Source organism: Anarhichas minor, unplaced genomic scaffold (assembly GCF_050575085.1).
Source record: "Anarhichas minor isolate MPS153535 unplaced genomic scaffold, ASM5057508v1 ptg000024l, whole genome shotgun sequence".
Classification (NCBI taxonomy): domain Eukaryota; kingdom Metazoa; phylum Chordata; class Actinopteri; order Perciformes; family Anarhichadidae; genus Anarhichas; species Anarhichas minor.
In genome coordinates this window covers 8,500,167-8,520,630 of record NW_027466470.1, presented here as the reverse complement: position 1 = coordinate 8,520,630, position 20,464 = coordinate 8,500,167, and the positions used below count along the sequence as shown (strand labels likewise).

The 20,464-nt window shown below is 40.8% G+C and overlaps 1 protein-coding gene across 1 annotated transcript in view; it reads left to right on the top strand.

The window, feature by feature from the left end:
• The first annotated feature begins 385 nt into the window (after positions 1-385).
• The window catches only part of LOC142956488 (netrin-G1-like), a 44,800-nt gene continuing 24,721 nt past the window's right edge, over positions 386-20,464 (top strand). The window contains exons 1-2 of the mRNA XM_076098103.1: positions 386-646; positions 18,745-19,388. Of these exons, the coding sequence (XP_075954218.1) occupies positions 401-646; positions 18,745-19,388 (890 nt within the window). The 5' untranslated portion in view covers positions 386-400. The remainder of the gene's footprint in view (positions 647-18,744; positions 19,389-20,464) is intronic.

Below are 20,464 nucleotides of genomic sequence, written 5' to 3'. Positions count from 1 at the left end.
GATGCTGCAAAAAAAACAATTGGCAGGAGATCAAGCTAAGACATCTGACAGCCACTGACTTATGAGGAGTGTCACTCCTCTCTGCACATCACATCTGACCGTCGGTTGACCCTTTCACCAACGCCCAACACTTGTGAAGAAGCTCCCTTGTTGACACACCTCATCGGCCGGGCAGAAGTGGCAGCATTCAATTACAGAACAACTGAATGGTGGCTAATCGTTGCCTGAAGCCGCTCACACATAAGTAGCAACATGCTGCCACAGTTCCCAAATGCCCTGTTGCACCTCTCAAAGTTAAATTAGAAAATTCTCAGAAGATATTGTCCTTTTTGTGACGAAGCAGCAGCCGTCAAGACAAAAATAAGAAGTTCTACAGAAACCATACACAACGAGACCAGCGATGCTTTGGCCTGTATTGTTCACTCTGCAAGCTGTGTGCACCAGTGTGTCACATGCCATGCAACATTACCCGGCGGCCTGGGGACACTATGACGTGTGCAAGTCCCAGATCTATACAGAGGAGGGCCTGGCGTGGGACTACATGGCCTGTCAGCCAGAAGCCACCGACATGACAAAGTACCTGCGAGTGGCCCTCGACCCCCCAAATATCACGTGTGGAGATCCGCCTGAAACGTACTGCGCTTTGGTGAGTCGTAACCTCGCCTGTCCCGTGATGGAGACAAATGAGGCTGTAGGCAGGATCACACAGCAGACTGGGTCAGGGATAGAGAGCAGTGCATACAAGGCAACAAGCTGCCGCTGCAGCAGAGATTAATCTGCACACCGGGTCTTGTGCATTAGGACACAAGTGCTAACATGCAGCAGCACAGTCACAAGTCAACATATATGCACAAATCTTGGAGAAACAGGTGTAAAGATACATGCACACGCATACATGATGACATACGTGTACGGCACAAATACGCAACAGGTCACAGAGAGTGAATAACAATAACAACACATTTCTGAGCTCATCTGTCTGGTGTAGCTGAAATAAATGTGAAGTGTCCTATTTCGGATAGTACTGAGGTTCATCCCAACACAATGTCACAAATGTCTTGTGTATATATCTTGTAAATTCTATGGAGCCACAGACAATTTTATAGATGCGAGATCAACCTTCTTTTGCAATCTCTTTGCGCTCCCTAGATACATTTTGTACTCGCGCAAAACACCGCAAACAATTGCAGAATTTAAGTGTTGTTCCTTTGTCCTGCTCTTTAAATAAATGTATAAATATGCAGCATACTGTAATAACAATATTGTGATATTGGATTTTGCCAACCACTCCGACATTCATGAGCACACATTGAACATATGAGTGCGCGTACACAGTCAAACCACACACACACACACACACACACAGGGGGATGATCGGCATTAACAGTGACAGGGTAATTGTACTGATGCAGTTATTATGCACTACATGCTTACCTCAATGTTCAGCGTTGTGGTTCAATTGGGCCTTATCAACCATTATCAACAGTTCAACCCCAGGTTCCATTTGTTTAGAATCACACTCAAAGTAAAAGCAGGAGCCCATAGGCTTTAAAGTGCTTCATTAAAAGCTGTGTGCGTGCCCGCAGAGAGCTCCTGGAGTAAATATTTACCAATTAAAACGGGCATCTTTAAAAGGAGAGTTTTTATCCTCGCAGCTCCAGATGGCATTGGGACATTTAATGCCACTGTAGGATGAAAAAGAAGCCGGCCGCCAGTCGTGTGTGACGTTCTGTGAAGCTTTATATCAAAACGAACAGTGAAATCTCTATCAGCCCAGTAGATTATCCTAAATACGCGACATTAACATAACACAGGCAATATAAAGAGCAGAATAGAGACAGGGGGAGTCAAAGTGGTAATACTGGTACTTAATTTGACTGCATAAACTGTTGGCGGTTAAAGATGCTTTGTCCATTTTATTTTTTTTAGTTATAATTTCATATTCAGTATACTGCATACACATTGCCTACATTATTTTCATAATTTATCACTTCATACTGACTATATTTCTTTGTCAGGATATGTTGTATACTTACTGTTACACAATTAAATTATTACATTTATAGATAAAACTACTTCGAGTAAATGTGAAACTGATTACTCACCAGTGTTGTCAACAAAAAGAGTCCAATTGTACTATTTGTGTTCTAGACAAAGATTATCTAGCTGCCATAATAAGACATAAGGGATCCTGTTCATCTCATGGATAGAATATAACATTTCTCATCCCCAAACGTTCCAAGGTGTATTTTCAAGCGTTGCCTCGACTCGACTAAAAGGTTATGGTTACGTGACTGTTCTGATGTCTCTATATCTGGATGTCAGGATGCCAGGATCACCTCTGACATAAATTTGAGGTCATCATTGTCCAGATGATCAAATACACCGGCTCCTCCAGCACTCGCTTAAACGACTGTTGTGCGTTTGATCTGTTTACATTCTCGGCTGGCACAAAGGCAGACTGACACTGGTGACCTTATCCACCGGTGCTTCCTGAGAGTTTGTTGGAGATGAGAGCGGCATGCAAATGAGCTCTTTTAGTCAATCACCAAGTTGCCTGCAGTGAGCCTAGTCTAATCACTTTCCCCAGGAGTTGGTTTCCCTCGTAGCGGATGGTCAAAAAATTCCGGTTGGCTCATTGCCCGTCCCTTCTCTCTGTCTTGTGCTTATGGTTCCCATCTTTGTCGCTCAAGGATGTTTGTTTGGTTTTTTTTGTCAAAAATAAGCTCTGCTGAATATAGTTATGACACAGTCTTTTGCTCATGAAAAGGGCATTAATCATTTAAGAGTGGATTTATACATTAAGGTTTGAGGTTGTTTATTTCTTGGATGAAATGGTAAATACACCCTTTTGGTTTTAGTTCTAATACCAGGGGCTGTTTTCTTCAAGAATGTTTAGGACAAGTGATAAAGGGAGTCCAGAATAAACAGTGTCTAGGACAGGTGTTCTGCATCAGGGAGTTAGCCCCGTTTTTATTTTTAGCTGCAGGCCTTCGGGGGTTCTTCGAAATGTGTTGGTATTAAGGCTGTTCTCCTGTGGTGCACTGTGGCATTGTCACTCAATATCACTCAACAACGTTTTACGCGCTTTTTCAACTAAGAGGCAGTGTGCAAGCTGAAACACTGAAATACATATGATGTCATTTCAGAGGAAGGCTGGATTAATTGCCATTCTTTTTCCAGAATTGTATAATATTTCAAAGTCATGCATTCTGTTGTAACTAATGGAGAAAAAGGTTTTTTTCATATTCAGCATTTTCATGGATTAATACAAATTATCCAATTAGACCCATTTGAATGGTTGTAGGCGAGACCATTAATACAGTATCGCACCACATGCACCCTAATAGCTGTTAATGCAAAGAACGCCTGCTGAACGTCGTCTGCATCTGAAACCTCCCATAATATTCTTTTTATATGGTTAACAGACACAAGAGCATATTTAATGTCAGCATTCCTCCCTCTCTTTAATACAAATCAGGTTGGCTTTGCAGGATTTAATGGCAATTCACAAAAGTAGCAGGCCATTACATCGTCTTCTTTGAGAGAGAAGGTTTAATTTTCATGCAATTTAGAGTCAAACCAAATCCTTTGCGGTTGCCAAGTAATGGACACGGGCGTATTTATTCCACAAAATGTAAATAAGCGTTTGGCAGATGGCTGCCCCAACATCTTGAAATTCTCACAATCTGAATCTGCTGGGTAAATACATTCTGTTTTGTTAAGCAGACCACCCTGACAAGCGTTTCTAACTGAGACTGCCATGGTGGAGTAGTGTTTGGATTAGTACCCTGCTCATGAGAGAACGTTTCTCCCAGTGGTTTGAAATGTGGCAGGGAAAATCCACATTTGAGAGAAACTCTGTTCTCCAACAACATCTACGGGGATCTGGCAGTAGATCTAAATGAATGAATGTGACTGTTGAGTTAGGCGTCATCGGCCCACACGCTCCACACTATCTACAGCCCTGCTGATTCATCCGTGTTACGTTGGCAATTGTATAAACATTTGTGAGACTGATTCAGTAATGGTGCTTATTCCAGCAACTCTGAGTCTAACTGGGTAGATTCTTGTAATTCCTCTGAACTTTATTCGGTTCTCTCAGAATGGATGAAAGGAGTTACGGCTGCCAGTTCACCACACAGCCCCCCTCTGAGGCTTAGGAATGAAGACGAGACGAGAGCTCCCACTAAGCTGCCCGGAGACTGCCACGTTATTGACAGTCAATGCAGCAGACTTATCTTTGCTGGCAATGATGGGTCATTGTGAACTTTTAATCTGTGTCTGACATGCCCGCAAGAATTGACGTAATAGATTTCAAATTAATTGATTATAGACAAGAGAAAGGAAAGTAACCGTTGTGAGGTCATTGACAGAAATAGTGAGTCTGCAGAATGGCTGGTGCCTCAACTCTATCTCATGAAAAATATGTTTATATACTACTAACTTGCTTTGCCAGTTACATTTTAGAGGAAACATAATTGCTGCCTGGATTAAGTTCACTGGCTAGTTTCAGGAAGTATAACCGGAGACAAAAGTGTGTATCCTATGTGCTACGCCAGGACTGGGCGGTTTGGCAAAGATCCTCTATCACAATACAGGTCTTTCATATCGCGATAAAGACATATAACATAGCATGTTGTCTGGTAATTCAATAGATAGTTTATATGAATTAACCACATGGTCTTGTACACCCCTGTGTAAACACTTGACAAAAGAAGAGTATTTTCCCATTTAACTAATAGATTTCTTTGACAAAATTGTGGTTATTATCAATTTAGACAACTTATTTCTGTATCATGATAGGATTCCATTGAAAAACGATAAATTATCATATTGAATTATCAATTATTATTGATTATTACCAATAAGACATGGGTAAGGTTAGGCAAAGGTTGGGGTTTAGGTTAAATACTCAAAATGTAAATGCATTTTGTCCGTCTAGTCATTGATGACATTTTTTTAACATTAACCAAGACCACAATCGCTCCTTAAAGCTGCCCTAATAATCTTTATATCAACAATGGAAAAAATGAATACTGGTAATGTGAAAGTTGTATTTTCATGTCTATTAATTTAGACATTAACCTGCCTCCAAGTGACGACTTAACGAAGTGCTTCAAGTTGCCAAGACATAACCTTAATGCTTATTCATTTTTAAGTAAAACGTTGACAGTGACAGAATACAAGCTGAGTTCTTACCGTAGCGGTCCAGGGCCTTGGGTGCAGGTCATCCCCTCTCTCTCCCCTGCCTCCAAGCTATCTATTTAAGAAAGCAGAAATGGCAACAAAACTTTAAAATGCATTGTGAGTGACAGTGAAAATATATTTGCTAATGCGAACTGGTCACATGAACCTTTAGGATACAGGTTTGAGTTCCCTGATTATACTAAAAGTGTCCAAGAAGCCAACTTATCTGTTTTTGAGCCTATAGATAAGCCCAAAATCAGTCCCTTTTCCATTCATTCACTGCTGCCTATATCATAGACAATATGTAGTTTACTCTGTAGTGAGAAGTCAGTTGAGATTTCTCATGAATTGTCATCATTTTGTGTCATCACCGACAGGTAAAGTGAACCTACAATTTATGTTATGTTAGCAGAAAGTAGCGTAGTGTACACCACTTTTCCCATTCTGTTGAGGACTTTTTAAAGGGCCGAGTTATTCTATATGATAGGAAGTGATTTCTGACATGTCTGTGACAAACAAGTCTGAGCATCTCGAGTTGTTTAAATGACCGAGCAGTTCAGAGGTCACACCAGAAACTGCCTCTTTGATCCCTACACCCTTCCTTCTTTTATTTGTTTGGGGACAGGAAACAGTTGGAGCGTTTAGCTTCCTGTCAACCCTGTGCCCTTGACTGTGTTCTGAACTGGCCCTGCCCAGCACATCATCACCGCACTACTGCGTACCATGACACCGAGATGACATGCAACATGTCCCCTGACTCCAGGAGAGAGAGGGGGGGGGGAGTTGTCATTTATTCTTTCACTCGCCTGCCACCTCTTTTGTCTCCTGGCTTTTTAATTTCCCTGTCCCTTGTTTTCTGTCAGCTGATGATGCATAATACCCATGCCTTGTTCGAACATGTGGGGGTTGGATGCCCCATATGAAGCGAGCACCTGACAGAGAGAGATATGACAGCATTCTTCCCTGGGATCTGTGACATGTTCATTCTTAGAGGGTTGTAAATACAAACACAGATGAATTATGCATGGAGATACAAAAGAAAGTGATGGGCTTTGTGGTTCGACGAGACAGAGACTTTTCTGAATAGGTTCACGATTGAAAGCATGTTTGCCGTCTTAAATGGAGCCCCAATATGCATTCATTTTTATTTTTAAAAAGTCTAAGCAGATAAAATACTTGTGAAAAGCCAGTTTGGAATATTTCTTGCAGGTGTATGTAGGAATATAATTGCTTTCTTTGCACAAATGATAAGAATAGCTGGTTTCTTTTTCTTGCTGTAAACTGAACTGATCAGACTGTCTTTTACTAATATAAGTCTGATATACATATACGGTACATTATCTTAACTAATTAAATTCTTGAATATCCAGAGTGAGAATATTTTTTACAAACAGTTATCATTGAAACAGATTGTACAGCTGTATATTATATTTGCAACCTTCACTGTCGTATGATTAAACTGAGCTCCGAGCTGCGAGCTGCGTGGCAGACTGTCAAACCTTTATGGACTTTGATGTTATGTTGGCACACTGCGTTTAATATGATGCAGTAAAACTTGCAACATATGTTTCCATTGAACACAGCTGGGGTCGAAGCACATTTGGTTCAAGCGAGGCAAAGATAACCAAACACGTTTTTTCATTATGACGTGGTTAAAAACAACATCAATTTATTTTCCCTCGCAGTGTTTCAGAGCCGTGGCACCTCCCCTAACATCAGAAGAAAGTTTTTTTTTTTTTTTAAAGATTAGGTTTTTTAGATTTAAAAGGAAATGAGCAAAACAATTACATTGCATATCAAAGGCCAGATATTTATATTTACGTATGAGTGGGATTATTGTTTAAACTGTCTCGAAACAACATTGATAACAAGGTGATGAACCACATTTGTGCATTCGTTGTACATTCACTTTATTTAGGTTATTTAGGGCTGCATGTGTTAGTGTGTCAGAGAAAGTAAAGTTGGAAAAAGTAAAGAGAAACAACCCAATCAGTGACGTCAGCTGGTAAAAAAAATCACATCTGCATTGCAGGCAGAAGTTTGATAATCATCTGTTGGACACATGTTTTACCAAAAGCATCGAGTTCAATGTAGCTATTGACCAGATGGAGTTGTATCATCAGTGCGATCTTCCTGATACTTGCATTAGATGTGAGGCTGCAGATTTTTTTTTAAAAACACAGGGCATCTTGTGAATATTGTATATTGAATATTGTAATATTGTAAAACACAGATTTTTTCTACCTGATTGAAAACCAAACATTGTACGCTGATTTCACCAAACCACACGGTCTGTGGTTGCTCACTCCACAGTAAGGTCCTATAGTATTATTTGAGAGACCAACCTTCTCTTTAGAGCACTCGCTATTTAGGAGTCAGTTGGTATTTTAGGTAGTTTCAATTTGTTTACTTCTTGTGTAAGAAAAAAAAAATTACCTAAAATAAGGATTTCCAATTAACATAAAGATAAAATATTTCAAAACAGAAAATTGGGACACTGTTCGTATGTGATTTCGAGAGTTTGTATTTGTACACACAAAGTTTGCCAAATGCAGTTTTGAGTTTACATGTGAAAATCAGCCGACTGAAAGTGAATTGACTGCATCCCTACTTTTCATCTCTTTTTGAATTCTAGATGAACAAACTTTACTCAAGACATTAAATCTTATTTTTTCCCTTTAGGTTTGAATTTTTAAACAGGATGACAAAGTCGAATTTCATTAGCATTTTAGTCCTTGGGGACCCAAATTGCAGGCGATAAGATGGTATTTGGGAATGATTCAAAGGATATTCTCTTACTTCACGCTATGACTCAGCTTCCTTTCATCTAGTAGTCCAACCACATTTAACTCATTTGCTGTAGACTCACATGTCGCATTTTTGCCGCTTGCCTGGCAAAGGTATACTGTAATACAAGCATAAATGTTTCATTAGTGAATCAGCATGTTTCTCTTACACTTCAGTACACGAGAAACTATTTGTTATTTCAGCGTGTCTCGATACCAGCGAGACCGTAGTTCTTTGAGAGCTTTGGATGAAGTGCTTTCCCAGTGATTGCGTTGATGTGGTGACCCGTGGGCCTCGGCTGGTTTGAGATGGACTCTCCAGCTCAGAGAGCTTCCTGTCCCTCCTGTTTTGCCGAGTCCATCTCAGCTCTGCTACCTTTTCAATATAGAAATAAGTGAGTAACAAGACCGCCCACGCTGAAATTTTAAAAATAAAAGGGAATTCATTCACCATTGAATTGAATACTTTGAGTCCCCAAAAAAAAAAACTCAACTTGGTTCACCCATCTGTCAAAGTTTTTTGTTTTGTTTTCTTAGCAGGGAAGTGCATGTGCATGTGAAGGACTTCCCCTCACGCAAGACACGGTCTATAATTTTGGCCAGACTGAGAAGTGTCAAGCCATCAAGCAGTTCCCTCACGGGAGAGGAACGCTTTGAAAGCTTTTAACCTCAAAGTCTGTGTTGGTGGCAATGCAGCGAGTATGTGAGTGCATGCATGTGAGTGTTGTGCAAAACATATTCCATGACACAGAGAATCACTATTTTAAACATAGTTTTCCTCTCATATTTACATGTAAAGGCAAAGTTACAACATTTTTGTGATATGCTAATTGTCTTTCTTTTCAAGAGCTGGAGCCAAGACATGAAAATGAGTTGAAGCAGAGTTGCAGATTTGAACTAATACATGAATAGAAATGCAAAATTGACAACTAGTGATTTATATTGGAATAATTGCCCTTTGCCGAGTGCTTCTGTGCAGTGTCTCCGGCAGTAGAGTGCCAAAGTGAAAGCCGAAGTTGCTTGTTCCAGAAGTACAATCACCTCTTTAAAAGTCACATTGACATTTCACTGACGCAAAAAACTAGAAAGCCGGTCTACAAAGAAATTAATTAATAACCAAAAAAATATTGTAATGAATATGAAGTGTGTGTGTGTGTATGTACATATATGGAACTGGGTTATCACTAACCAACCCTGCCAGGAAGACACAGCCAATTATTCATCCCCCCTTTCTTGCCCCCACAAAACGATCAAACTTTTGCTTTTTCTCTTTTACACTGTAAGCATGTTGTGCACTGTAGTGTTAATCCTGTCATGTCACCCAATGTACTAAGTTCGGTCTTGTCTTATATGTCTCACGTCTTGTCTTGTTTCACTGAATATTGACAATTTGAAGGGGGAAAAAAGAAAGTGCTGCAGAGGCTAATTTATCTCAGAATATGGAGGGAAAACCACAGGAACATATTTTACTCAACATACTCAATGGATAGATGACTTTTTAAATAGCCAAGTTATATCCTTCCCCCTTTTTCCAGTCTTTATGCTAAGCTCGGCTAAATACATCCCAGATGCAGCTCTTAACACGCAGACATGATTGATCTCATCTTAATCTTGGAAAGAAAGCAAATAAGCGTATTTCCCAAACTGTTGAACTATGCCTTGAAGGTGTTACTGTAATATGTGCTGCACATCAACTTTGCACTGTGTTCCCTCTAGAATTCCCCTCGGAGTCAAAACGATGGCTGTGTTTTTATGAAAAGGCCAAGCGTGGCAGATTTTTATGTTTTTGTATTCATTTACATTTTTTTTAATTTGAGAAATCATGAGCTGAGTCAAAGGGGCAAGAGAGAAATAATGGCGAGATTACAGGCAACTGTTGTGACCCACCTCCCCTTAGGAAACCCAGTCATCATGTTGTCAAGCCGTATCGATCTCTGAGAAAGACGTAAAGAGACTGTGCTGTAGTTAGGGAGAGGGAGAGAGGCCGGGATGAAAGTGCAGACGGGAAGAATGCCCGTTTCCAAAAAGTGACTGGTGGAATTTTATCATGCTCAGTGAAAGGGTGACATTTCAGCAATGCTTTATTCCTCACTTTGGCATTTCAAATTAATAAAAGCCTCTAATAACTATGCAGATTGAAAAGATGGAGGACGAGTTGACACACTATGAGCTAACACACCGATGAACAATGCCGCAATTTCACTCTCGCTGTCTCTTACTCTTTCTTTCGCTCTCTGAATTTCATCCCAGTTTCTATCAATTTCTCTGCGATGACCCCTGAATCTCATTGCAAATGTGTGTCCTCTGATTCTCTTCTCACTGAGAGAGCACTTAGAATCCCTCAGCGGCACACTGATGTGTTTTAAAGCTGCTTATATGAAAGTCAAAATCAATAATGCAATGATTTTGGAATAATTTATCAGTGTTGTTGGGAAAAAGGCATTCTGGGGTAACAGATGGATTACACTTGCATTCTCCATATGGCCTAATAGGAGTGAAAAAGAAGAATTATGAAATTTGGGTTTGTGTAATTAATGCTGGGCTGCATAGTATAGCGTTACACTTGATGTGATCAAGCCATTTATATCAACAAAAAAACAAGGCTTTCACATATCACATTGGCCATGATGGAAAAAAAACACACTATGTAAAGTATTTATGTAAATATGTGATAGAAGTAAATATAACAAATGAGCTTTACATATGAACATACGATGTGTTTTCAGGCTAGTATTGTGTCATAATTATGGCTGGTTTAGTACTCTTTGTATAAGAACACTAATCGTAACAAGTTTAGTGCTAATAGTTGCTGTGCATAAGACAAACACATGGCATGCTGATATAAATGGGGGAATAAACTAGGTGTGAATCATCTTAACTGGCCTTCTGATTCGAATGCATCTCAATGTATTGCATCCTCAGTTTTCTATATCACTGCACATGGTCTAACACATAAAGAGCAACTACCTCTTCAGCCAACATTGCCAATGACCACAATGAAGTAAGAAAAAAGGGAAAATCACAATAAGCAAACATCACCAAGGTTAATACACGCTGCACAGACAAGCACATAAACCTGGTTAAGGAAAATCTATTTCGTATCTTATTATCTTCCAAATAAATCAACTAATTGTTGGCTCCACCCAAAAAAAACGTTACCCTTAATACATATGAATCTTGTCAAATGGGTGAGGCCATCTTAATCTTCAAAAGAAAATATTTCTAGCACAGCTAAAGCCAATGAGACACACACCTACAACCCTGGCATTGTTAGTGCCATGCCATATCTCCACAGGATCAAAAGAGATGCTTGTACAATTCGTCTGATGTGTTTATTTAACACACATATCTGCCCGTGTTAAGTATGCTCTCTAAAGTATTTTGACAAGAGAGAGATATTATTCTCTTACCACACAAGCAGGCAGCGTTTCATCCAGAGGCTGCTTTGGAATACAGAGCGCCGCAAAGAGAGAGGGAGAGAGATGAAGCAAAGAGAATTAAACATCCTCTCATTATAGCAATGTTAAAGCGTTTTATTGAATCCTGACATCAGAGGGAATCTAATCCCACATACGACCAAGCTTACATGTGCAGAGACATGCACCCACACACTAATACAGAGGAAAATATGCAGGTATGCGCAGATGCAGATAAACACAAATACAAAGAAACAACAAATACACATATAGACATGGCTTTGATTCAGGTCTCCGTATGGATTTTCACACATGTAGACAAATGCGCACACACACATGAAAGTCCACCACCCTACCCCATGATAATAAGGCGGTGTTAAATTTACCCCAGTGGGACAAATAATGAGGCCAGGTGTTAATTAATGTGGAGTGCGTTTCCCCTCAACTACCGACGTCCTGTGAATCCCAATCGAGGCTGGATCGCGGCGCGGTTGATTTGCCAAGCAGCGCACTTCAAAAGCCCAGACTGGCTGTACTGCAGTCCTAAAAAGGACTGCTTTGGTGAGGGCTACGTTCCAAAAGGCGGAGGGCTTGGCATGTGGCAAATCAAAACACGAGCGCAGAGAGAAGTTTGTATTTATTCATTTTTGATCAGACATCGGCGCCGATAGTAGTTACAGCTATCACATCTGAACCCTCTGATGTGCTGTTTACTCAACCACTAGATGTATATATTTTTATTATGTTGGCTGGCTCATACAAGACACTTTGAGGAACATACTGCTGTGTCTTTGCATGTTTTACCTAAAAATCCCAAACTTAGCGTTATGCTAAGCGGTATGGTGATATAGCATCAAGCTCAAACTTTGACCCCCTCACTGGATTCAACGTATCCGCAAACGACGGTTCATACGATACCTTACGAAAAGTGATTGTGTTATTTTCCGTGCGCTTTCCTATCAATGTCCAGCAACACGAGCGATCAGTGTTCCTGTGCAAGCCTATGGAAGTGGCGTTACTTAAGTACAGAAGTTACGTGACAAATAAGTAAACGTTGACTTCTGGTTTCACACAGGACACGAACAGAGGCCTCTTGGGTAAAAGTCCTATGATTTGTGTCGCTCTTTATACCGCATAACCTGTCCTGGCTCATGATTACATGGATACATACAAATTGATTACGTAGGTTATATATAAATTAAAGTGCTTTACTTTTCATTGCTATTAATAGTGTATGAGAACAGCCAGCTTGATTACATTACTCAAGCAAGTTTGGGCTAATAGCTTTACATACTATACAGAAATGAATGTAAGCCAATGGTTGCCTGGAATGGTAGAAAACTGCACAATAATGCTTTTAGCCCGTACATGCATGATATTGATTTGCCACAATCTGTTGTCAGGTCTCAGACGTTGATAACCCTTGAACCTGAGCTGTGATATGATGGTGCACTCACAGGTCAGATGAGCAATCCTCCTGCCCTTCATTCCTCTGAAGGTCAGAAGAATGAAAAGCCTGGCTCTGTTGTGAGCCACTGCTGGCCCTGACTGCAGGTCATTAAAGCTCTATTGAGTTTCTGCCAAAGCTCTGACTCTCCCAATATCTCACCATGGCTCATCTCAGCTGTCTCTTCCGTCAGGGCTTATACCAAGCCCTGAAAGGATCAACACCCAGTCCCTGTGTTTGCTGTACACTTGAGCATTCCCTCTTCTAAAAAGCCGAACGAAATCTACCTTGATATCATCCTTTTTGGCCTGGCTTCTGTCCATCACCACGAACGTATCATCCTCAGTTACGTGTGAGTGCAGGGCATAAAGAGCATGCTTTTTCGCACTGTTCAAAGGTTGAGCTTTTATTGTGGTCTTAAAATGGGCTTGGGGTGCTTCAGCTCAAATAAACGTCATTTTTGTTGTCCTGGAACAACTCCCAGAACACTGAATCACAGACGAGTGATATCACCAAGCTGTCATTTGTCAAATTCTCCTCTGGTGCACCCCATGAATGAGGATGGGCATCCGGAGGTGTGATAGAGGGGGTTTGGGCCAGCGACAGTTCTGCAGGTGTCGTGCGGCAGGTTAGGAGGTGTAAGGCCGAGCAGGATGATGGGCTGATTAATCCAGCAACACCTCGGGTCCAGTGGGAATGACTTCTCTCGCAGCCACAGAGGCTCTGTAGCCAGGAAGTTACTCGGCACATACTAGTAAAGTACACACAGGTCACTCATCAATGTTATATTACTGCATGTTTCACAGTAGCCGTGTGTTCATTCAATTGTCAAGTGAATTTTAAGCAAACTTTTGAAACGTCGCAAAAAAAGAAATGCAAATTAGGTGCGTTTCCATCAACTGGTTTGGCGCCGTTACATCCCGGCTCATTGGCTGTAATATTAAAGGAAGACCATGAGTGAAAAGTGATAAATAACCACATTTATTTAAAGAATAACATTAATCTCAAACACCTCATCCTTCTGCAAAGTATCTATTGCATGTGTGTATGCATGCACAGTATCAATGAGTATTAATGCAGGAGTGCAGTTATGCAGCAATTTTATGTAGGCGAGAAGGTTGGTGGAAACTCTGGCGAATAAAGAACTAATCAAAATTGAATGAGTCATTATCTGATTGACCCACAGTTATGATTGCTGACAAACTGCGCTGTATAATTGTCGTCATTATACCCTTCCAGTGTTGTGGCTTCTGCCTGAACTGCTCATCAATTTATGTACTGAATGAACTCTTTATATGCTGCGAGTCTCCTTTTGGTGACTAATAGCACAATAGTTCTTCTTTTTCCTGAAAAGCGGTGCATCAGTCAAATAAAGTGAAGCTAAATTCATTTTTAAAAGCATTTATTGAGCAGAAATGTGAGTCTCAAAGTCATTTACAGAGAAACAAATCAGTGAGCGCATATTCGACTTTAAAATGTCACAATGGTGAAATAACAAGCTTGCCCTAAAAAGAGATGGCTTCAGCGGAAAACTGTGGCGAGTTCAATCTGTGATCTGAGCTTCAAGTCCAGAAATCTGTCAACTAAACTGATTGGTTGGATTGTCTGCACACATCCTTCAACTGGAGCGGTCGTCGGCCAGATCATTTATCTGCCGAGCCACATCTTGTGTCAAAAAGGCACATCAACGAGAGGTTGAGCTTCGTCAATCTCACAGGCCATATATCACTCATTTAAACATCTGCTTCACACCACCTCATCTTGTGCGTGTGTGTTTAGCGCTTGCATGGGGTTTTTGTATGATGTGTATATACGCACAAACTTGGAGGTTGTCTGTGCCGTCAGTGCAGCCCATTTAGGAGAGAAAACATCAATTGCTGTACTTTCAGGACATTTTTGTGTCAATATCTCAATAACATAACCGTGTAATTATATCTAAACATCCACTGAGCCTTTGCGACAACCTGAAGACCGGAATGTCCTGCATGCTTTATATTCCGGTGAATGACATTTGGATGCGCGTTCCCAGCTCAAGTCTCCGTCTCTCCCTCTCTCTTGTTCCTTGTTCTTGTGTGACACCCTGATATTGGATTGACCTTATAGGCTGCAGAGATCACGACATCATTAGATGTGACCAGCCACAGACTTGCTGCTCAGGCGTCCTTGCACTAAGCCTCTGCCCCCGGACAGATAATGTAGCACAGATAGAAACCAGCTGGGCTACGTTACGCAGCAGCCATGGTGGCAATAGAGATGTCAGCAATACCAAGAAGAGACAGGCCATTAGAAGCCCGTGCAGCACTGTATGTAATGTCAATAGGTGTAGACTAAGGAGACTATTTGACTGATATGACATGGCCTAATGGAGATCCTTTAATCTTAAAAACCAAGATCAGAATAAAAATGATTATAGGTGGAATATGTAGCGTAAAAACACCTTGTGTGGTGTTGAAACAAAAATATTGACGAGGTGACACATGTTATACAGTGAAAGATAGATCATATGATCCCAGTTTGTAACATAGACTTTGTTATAAATGTGTAGCTCACGACATCAGCATGACATCAGGGTTATTGTCTTAGACTTTAGAGAGCCCCCCTGTGTGGGACTCCTCATAACAACATAACGGGTCTGTATTCATGTGCATTGGAGATGAGCCCATTTAATACGCAACATATTTTATATGATGTATGAGATAAAATAATAACTAAATATAGTTACATGACATAAGAATCATATGCCATACATATATTATCATACAGCTAGATAAGTGTAGTTATTCTGTGATATGGTACTAGCATGAGTAATTATGACAAAATGTATGAGTCTATGCACATCAGCAAGCGGCTTTCATAAAAACACAGATTTACAATATTTCAAACATTAAATAAATCTTAAAATCTCTAAATATTCAAATTACATAATCAACATATTAAATTTAAATTACAATATAACCTTTAACTTCAAATATAATCCATGCTAAATTATACTTTCATGGTAGCAATTATATTGTAAGGGCTGGCCAACTTTTTCAACGGGTCGATATCTCATTTTGGTACAAAACTGTATTTCTAATTCTCTGCAGACTATTTCCCTCTTCTACAGCCATGATCACAGGTAAAGGATCAAGCTGAGAGTTTTTAAATAGCTGCCCCGCGGGAGAATACTGAAGCCCTGGGTCTTAAATGACCACAGAAGGTATTGATCTTCATAAGGCACTGTTTTTGTTGTTAAATGACCACCACAAGAAATCCAATGAGAGGTCCTAACCTTTGCTCGGTCTCTATCATTCCACCTTCACTGGGCTGTTTGAAGGCATTCCAGTACGGTGGTCTTTTTTGGGAGAAAGTAAATACTGTACATGTCACTTAAAGTTAGATCATTATTGAGCTTTTTAATGATGGAAGGAGCTTTTATGAAAGGTTTGTCCCCAGCCAGCTCCCATACGTCAGAATGATCACTTTGCCTGAAGGCCTGAAGGCGAGGCAGGCAATGAAAGAATGATTAGGAAATGAATTTATGACTTGATTGAAACTGGTCTCTGAACACTTCTTCAGCTGGCGTGATGAAGCAAATTTGTCTCTTTTTAAAAACTTCTATTTACTGTGCTTCTCACCGTTTAGGCAGGAAATTGTTTTTTTTACAACAGCGTCGGACGCTTCGGTCTGGGTTCTTTATATCGTCTGTAAATAAGGCTCCCATTTCGAAAGATGCAAGGCAGCCCCCCCCCGCTGCACACATCATTGGCAAACATCATTGGCAAACAGCCGACACTGGTACACTCTAAGAAATAAATTTGCACACTAGAACCATATAGGTTTTTTTGGCATGTTCTCATAGGAGAACCCTTATTAGTTTTGCTTTTATAATGGTATCATCATGGTATCATCATTTCATACTGGTATCTTCATGTTGGCTTTGCTCATGTGTGGGTGTGCATGGGCGTGAGAGAAGAATACTGTTAGAGCCTGAGATCTTCCTTCAAAGAACCACAAACGGTGGACTTGTTTTATATTCTCTCTACCTCCCACTCTCTCTTATGCTCTCACTCCGTCTCAGCCGCATAACACTTATTACCCTCCTAATTGGATCATGCAACGCTCCTTTCAGTCATCTGAGCGGGTCTAGTGACCCACAATCCCTCAGTCTTGTTCTACTTCAACCCGTAGCTATCGCTTCTACTGTAGCTGCGGAGCCGATAGCATATCACAGTCCCACAGGAAATATAATGGGCCAAGAAGATCTGTATCTAAAAACAGGGAAGTCATACAAACATCTAACTGTGAAGGAGATAAAACATCAAAAACATGTTTTGCTGGGTGACAAAAAAGCGCCCATTGGTCTTTTCAAATAAAATATAATGGCATCTGCTTATCAGTATTCCTGCCAGTGATCATCACCCGACAAAAGTGGCAGTCTCCGTTGAATGCACTGCAATACCGGAGAGATAAGCGAGTAATGTTGCAGATAGCACTCTTCTCACCTTTAGATAATTCCGCGTGTAGAGTGTCGGATGATTGCTGATTATCGAACCGCTTTACAGTTGATCTGAATCTCATCTGCACTTAACCTCATTGTTCCTGGAGCAGAGGTGAGAGGAATGTCAATTGGAGTGTGTCTTGTGCTCTCTGGCTCCGTTTCAGCTCTCTCTCTCTCTCTCTCCATTCACTCACACAGGGATATATACAGCATGTGCACACACAAGCAAACACATTCAGAGCTCTGTAACCCTCTAACAAACAAACACAAACGCATCAAGAGCTCCTCTTTCTCCCCACTAACACTCACAAAAACATCCAAACTCGGTGGATGTCTATAGAGCAGACACAGGCCCATGAAAAATGCATGTCCTTTTGCGTGTTTCATAAGAAACACTCATCGGGATTCCATTCCCATCTCAGCTGAAACACCACACTGGAATATCAATTACACTGGCAATTTGGGTGGCAGTGCAGGCTGGAATGGCGCTGAACGAGAATATGGGATCCACAGTGTCATCATAACAAGAGGGTCACAGTCTCCTGCAGCTCTAGAGCCAACATTGCTTGCGCAGATTATAAAATACAAAGAGGAACTGGAAAAGCAAATAATCTTTCGAGGCAAAGTGTACAGCTGACCAGGGAGATGTTTTAGGGTTTGTAGTCGTTAGGGTGGGACTATTACAGCAAGCAGCTTCATAACTAACAAGTGTTCTAGGATTCCACTTTTCCTGCGAATATTTTATGCAAAACTAAATATTTAACTACCTTTTTCAACTTTTCAGTTGCTTAAGTTCCCTTCCTCAAACTACAGAGTGCAGTTTGTACCTTTTTTTCTTTCATCATTTGTCATTTTTACTGGACAAAACTGTTCCTGCACAACAATAAAACAGTTATTAGTTCAGATATTGTCAGCGTGGGCTTTGATTTCTAAATCTTTTTTTCCACCACCATTAATGAGACTTTCAGTAGTTAGTTTGCGGTAGATTTACCTACTCCTCAGCTAGCAGGAGGAGCTGCTCTCTGATACAAACAAAAGGAGTCAAGAGGAAAGTCAAGCAGTCTAACAGCACTGAATCACCGCCAACAAGTAATGCATTTCAATATTATGAAGACATATGTTTTGAATAATAATTCAAAATGATGCACCCATAGAACTTTAAAATAACTTCACTGGGTGCACATCTCTCTTCATAAATGGGCTAGTGTCACTGAATTCAACCCCAAATGTAAAGTACTTACTCTTTAATCTTGGCCATTGCACTTTGAAAATACTGTATTTTGTAAAAACTCACTCAAGTTATTATTTAAAAATTGTAACAATATCATATTTAAGAATTGCACCATACTACATATTACATAGATATTTGTATACCCTGACTGCAATGTTCACTTACATGTGTGCATCTATCTGTTTTCTTTAAAGGAGAATCCTTATATGTGCAACAATGAATGTGACGCCGCCACTGAGGAGCTGGCTCATCCTCCAGAGTTGATGTTTGACTTTGAGGGCCGCAACCCCACAACGTTTTGGCAGTCCAGCTCATGGAAGAAATACCCAAAGCCCCTCCAGGTTAACATCACGCTGTCGTGGAACAAAACCATCGAGCTGACTGATGACATCGTACTGACCTTTGAGTCAGGCCGACCGGAGCAGATGGTCCTGGAAAAGTCACTCGACTACGGCAGGACCTGGACCCCGTACCAGTTCTATGCCACCGACTGCCTGGACGCATTCACCATGGAACCCAAGACAGCCAACGACCTCACCCAGCGCACCCTGCTGGATATCATCTGCACTGAGGACTACTCCCGAGGCTATGTGTGGAAGAACGACAAGACGGTACGTTTTGAGATAAAGGACCGCTTTGCCCTGTTTGCCGGGCCTCGGCTACACAACATGGCTTCGCTGTACGGCCAGCTGGATACCACCAAGAACCTGAGGGACTTCTTCACCATCACTGATCTGAGGATTAAGCTGCTGAAGCCAGCCACTGGAGCCACCATGGTGGATGAGAATAACCTCTCCAGATACTTCTACGCCATATCTGACATCAAAGTGCAGGGCAGGTAAGACCCACTTATATTTCTTACTCATTTCCCTTCGAAATAAATCAAGTCTGATTGTACTATCATATAGTTTGGGTGCTTTAGTCTTTAAAAGCAGCTTCAGTTTGTAGATTGTCACTTTTTATACATTTGTAAGCCATTTAAATGCTTGTAGTCCTCAGCATTGGATAGAACCAGATCAATATTGACGGATGTTATGGATCCCCTGCTGAGGTGATCAGCTGGGATGAAAGCCTACAGAATGTGGCTTCTCCGTGGTACATGGCACCACCCCTGGTATAGACAAACCTACGTTTTCTGTCTTTTGTGTAAAAGTTGCCCCTTCTTTGAGTTGTTCTGATGGGCCCATTTCCACAAAGGGTCATCACAAATGCTGCTTATTATGATTTTAGAAGGCACCATCAGCTGAACGGAAAAGTTAACGGCCGCAGTCTAAACACGAATGGAAGTCAATGGCCAGATCCCAATGTCCCCCCCAAAGGCCTTAAGCACTAAACCTTCAGGGGCTTAACAGATGCTACTTGGTAAATGCCTTAGTGTGAGAGGCTGCAAGGGCTCAAAGTTATTTATTAATGCGAGTGGGAGAGCACTTTACGAGGCCAAAACATGGTATGTACATTTTAATCCTTAATGTTAAGGTGGTGTTTCTGTGTAATTTAAAATGCTGAACATTAATGCGCAGTCCTCTTTATGTTATTTTCTTTTAAAAACCTCCGGGTTTCCCCTGGTAACAATGTGTTTAACGTCACAAATCTATGACTTGTGGGTAATTCCCTCATGCGAAGTCTTAAAATATGTGGACGAAAGTGTGCATAAAGGGCTCAAAATGTCTGTGACAGTTGACAGCGGGACAGCCCTTAAACCTTCACGGACTTTGCAGAAACATACTTCCAAGTCTGTGAGTCTGTGAGTGTCAACATTGGTATTGGGCCTATGAATGCATTTTGATAAGGAGGATTCTTAATTAAGTGAATTGACATATTATATTACTGATTAAAACTTTGAAATGCAAAGAAAAGAAGCTTCATACCTCCTTTTCTTTAGCCTACGTCTTGCACAATTTGCACTTTTAGACA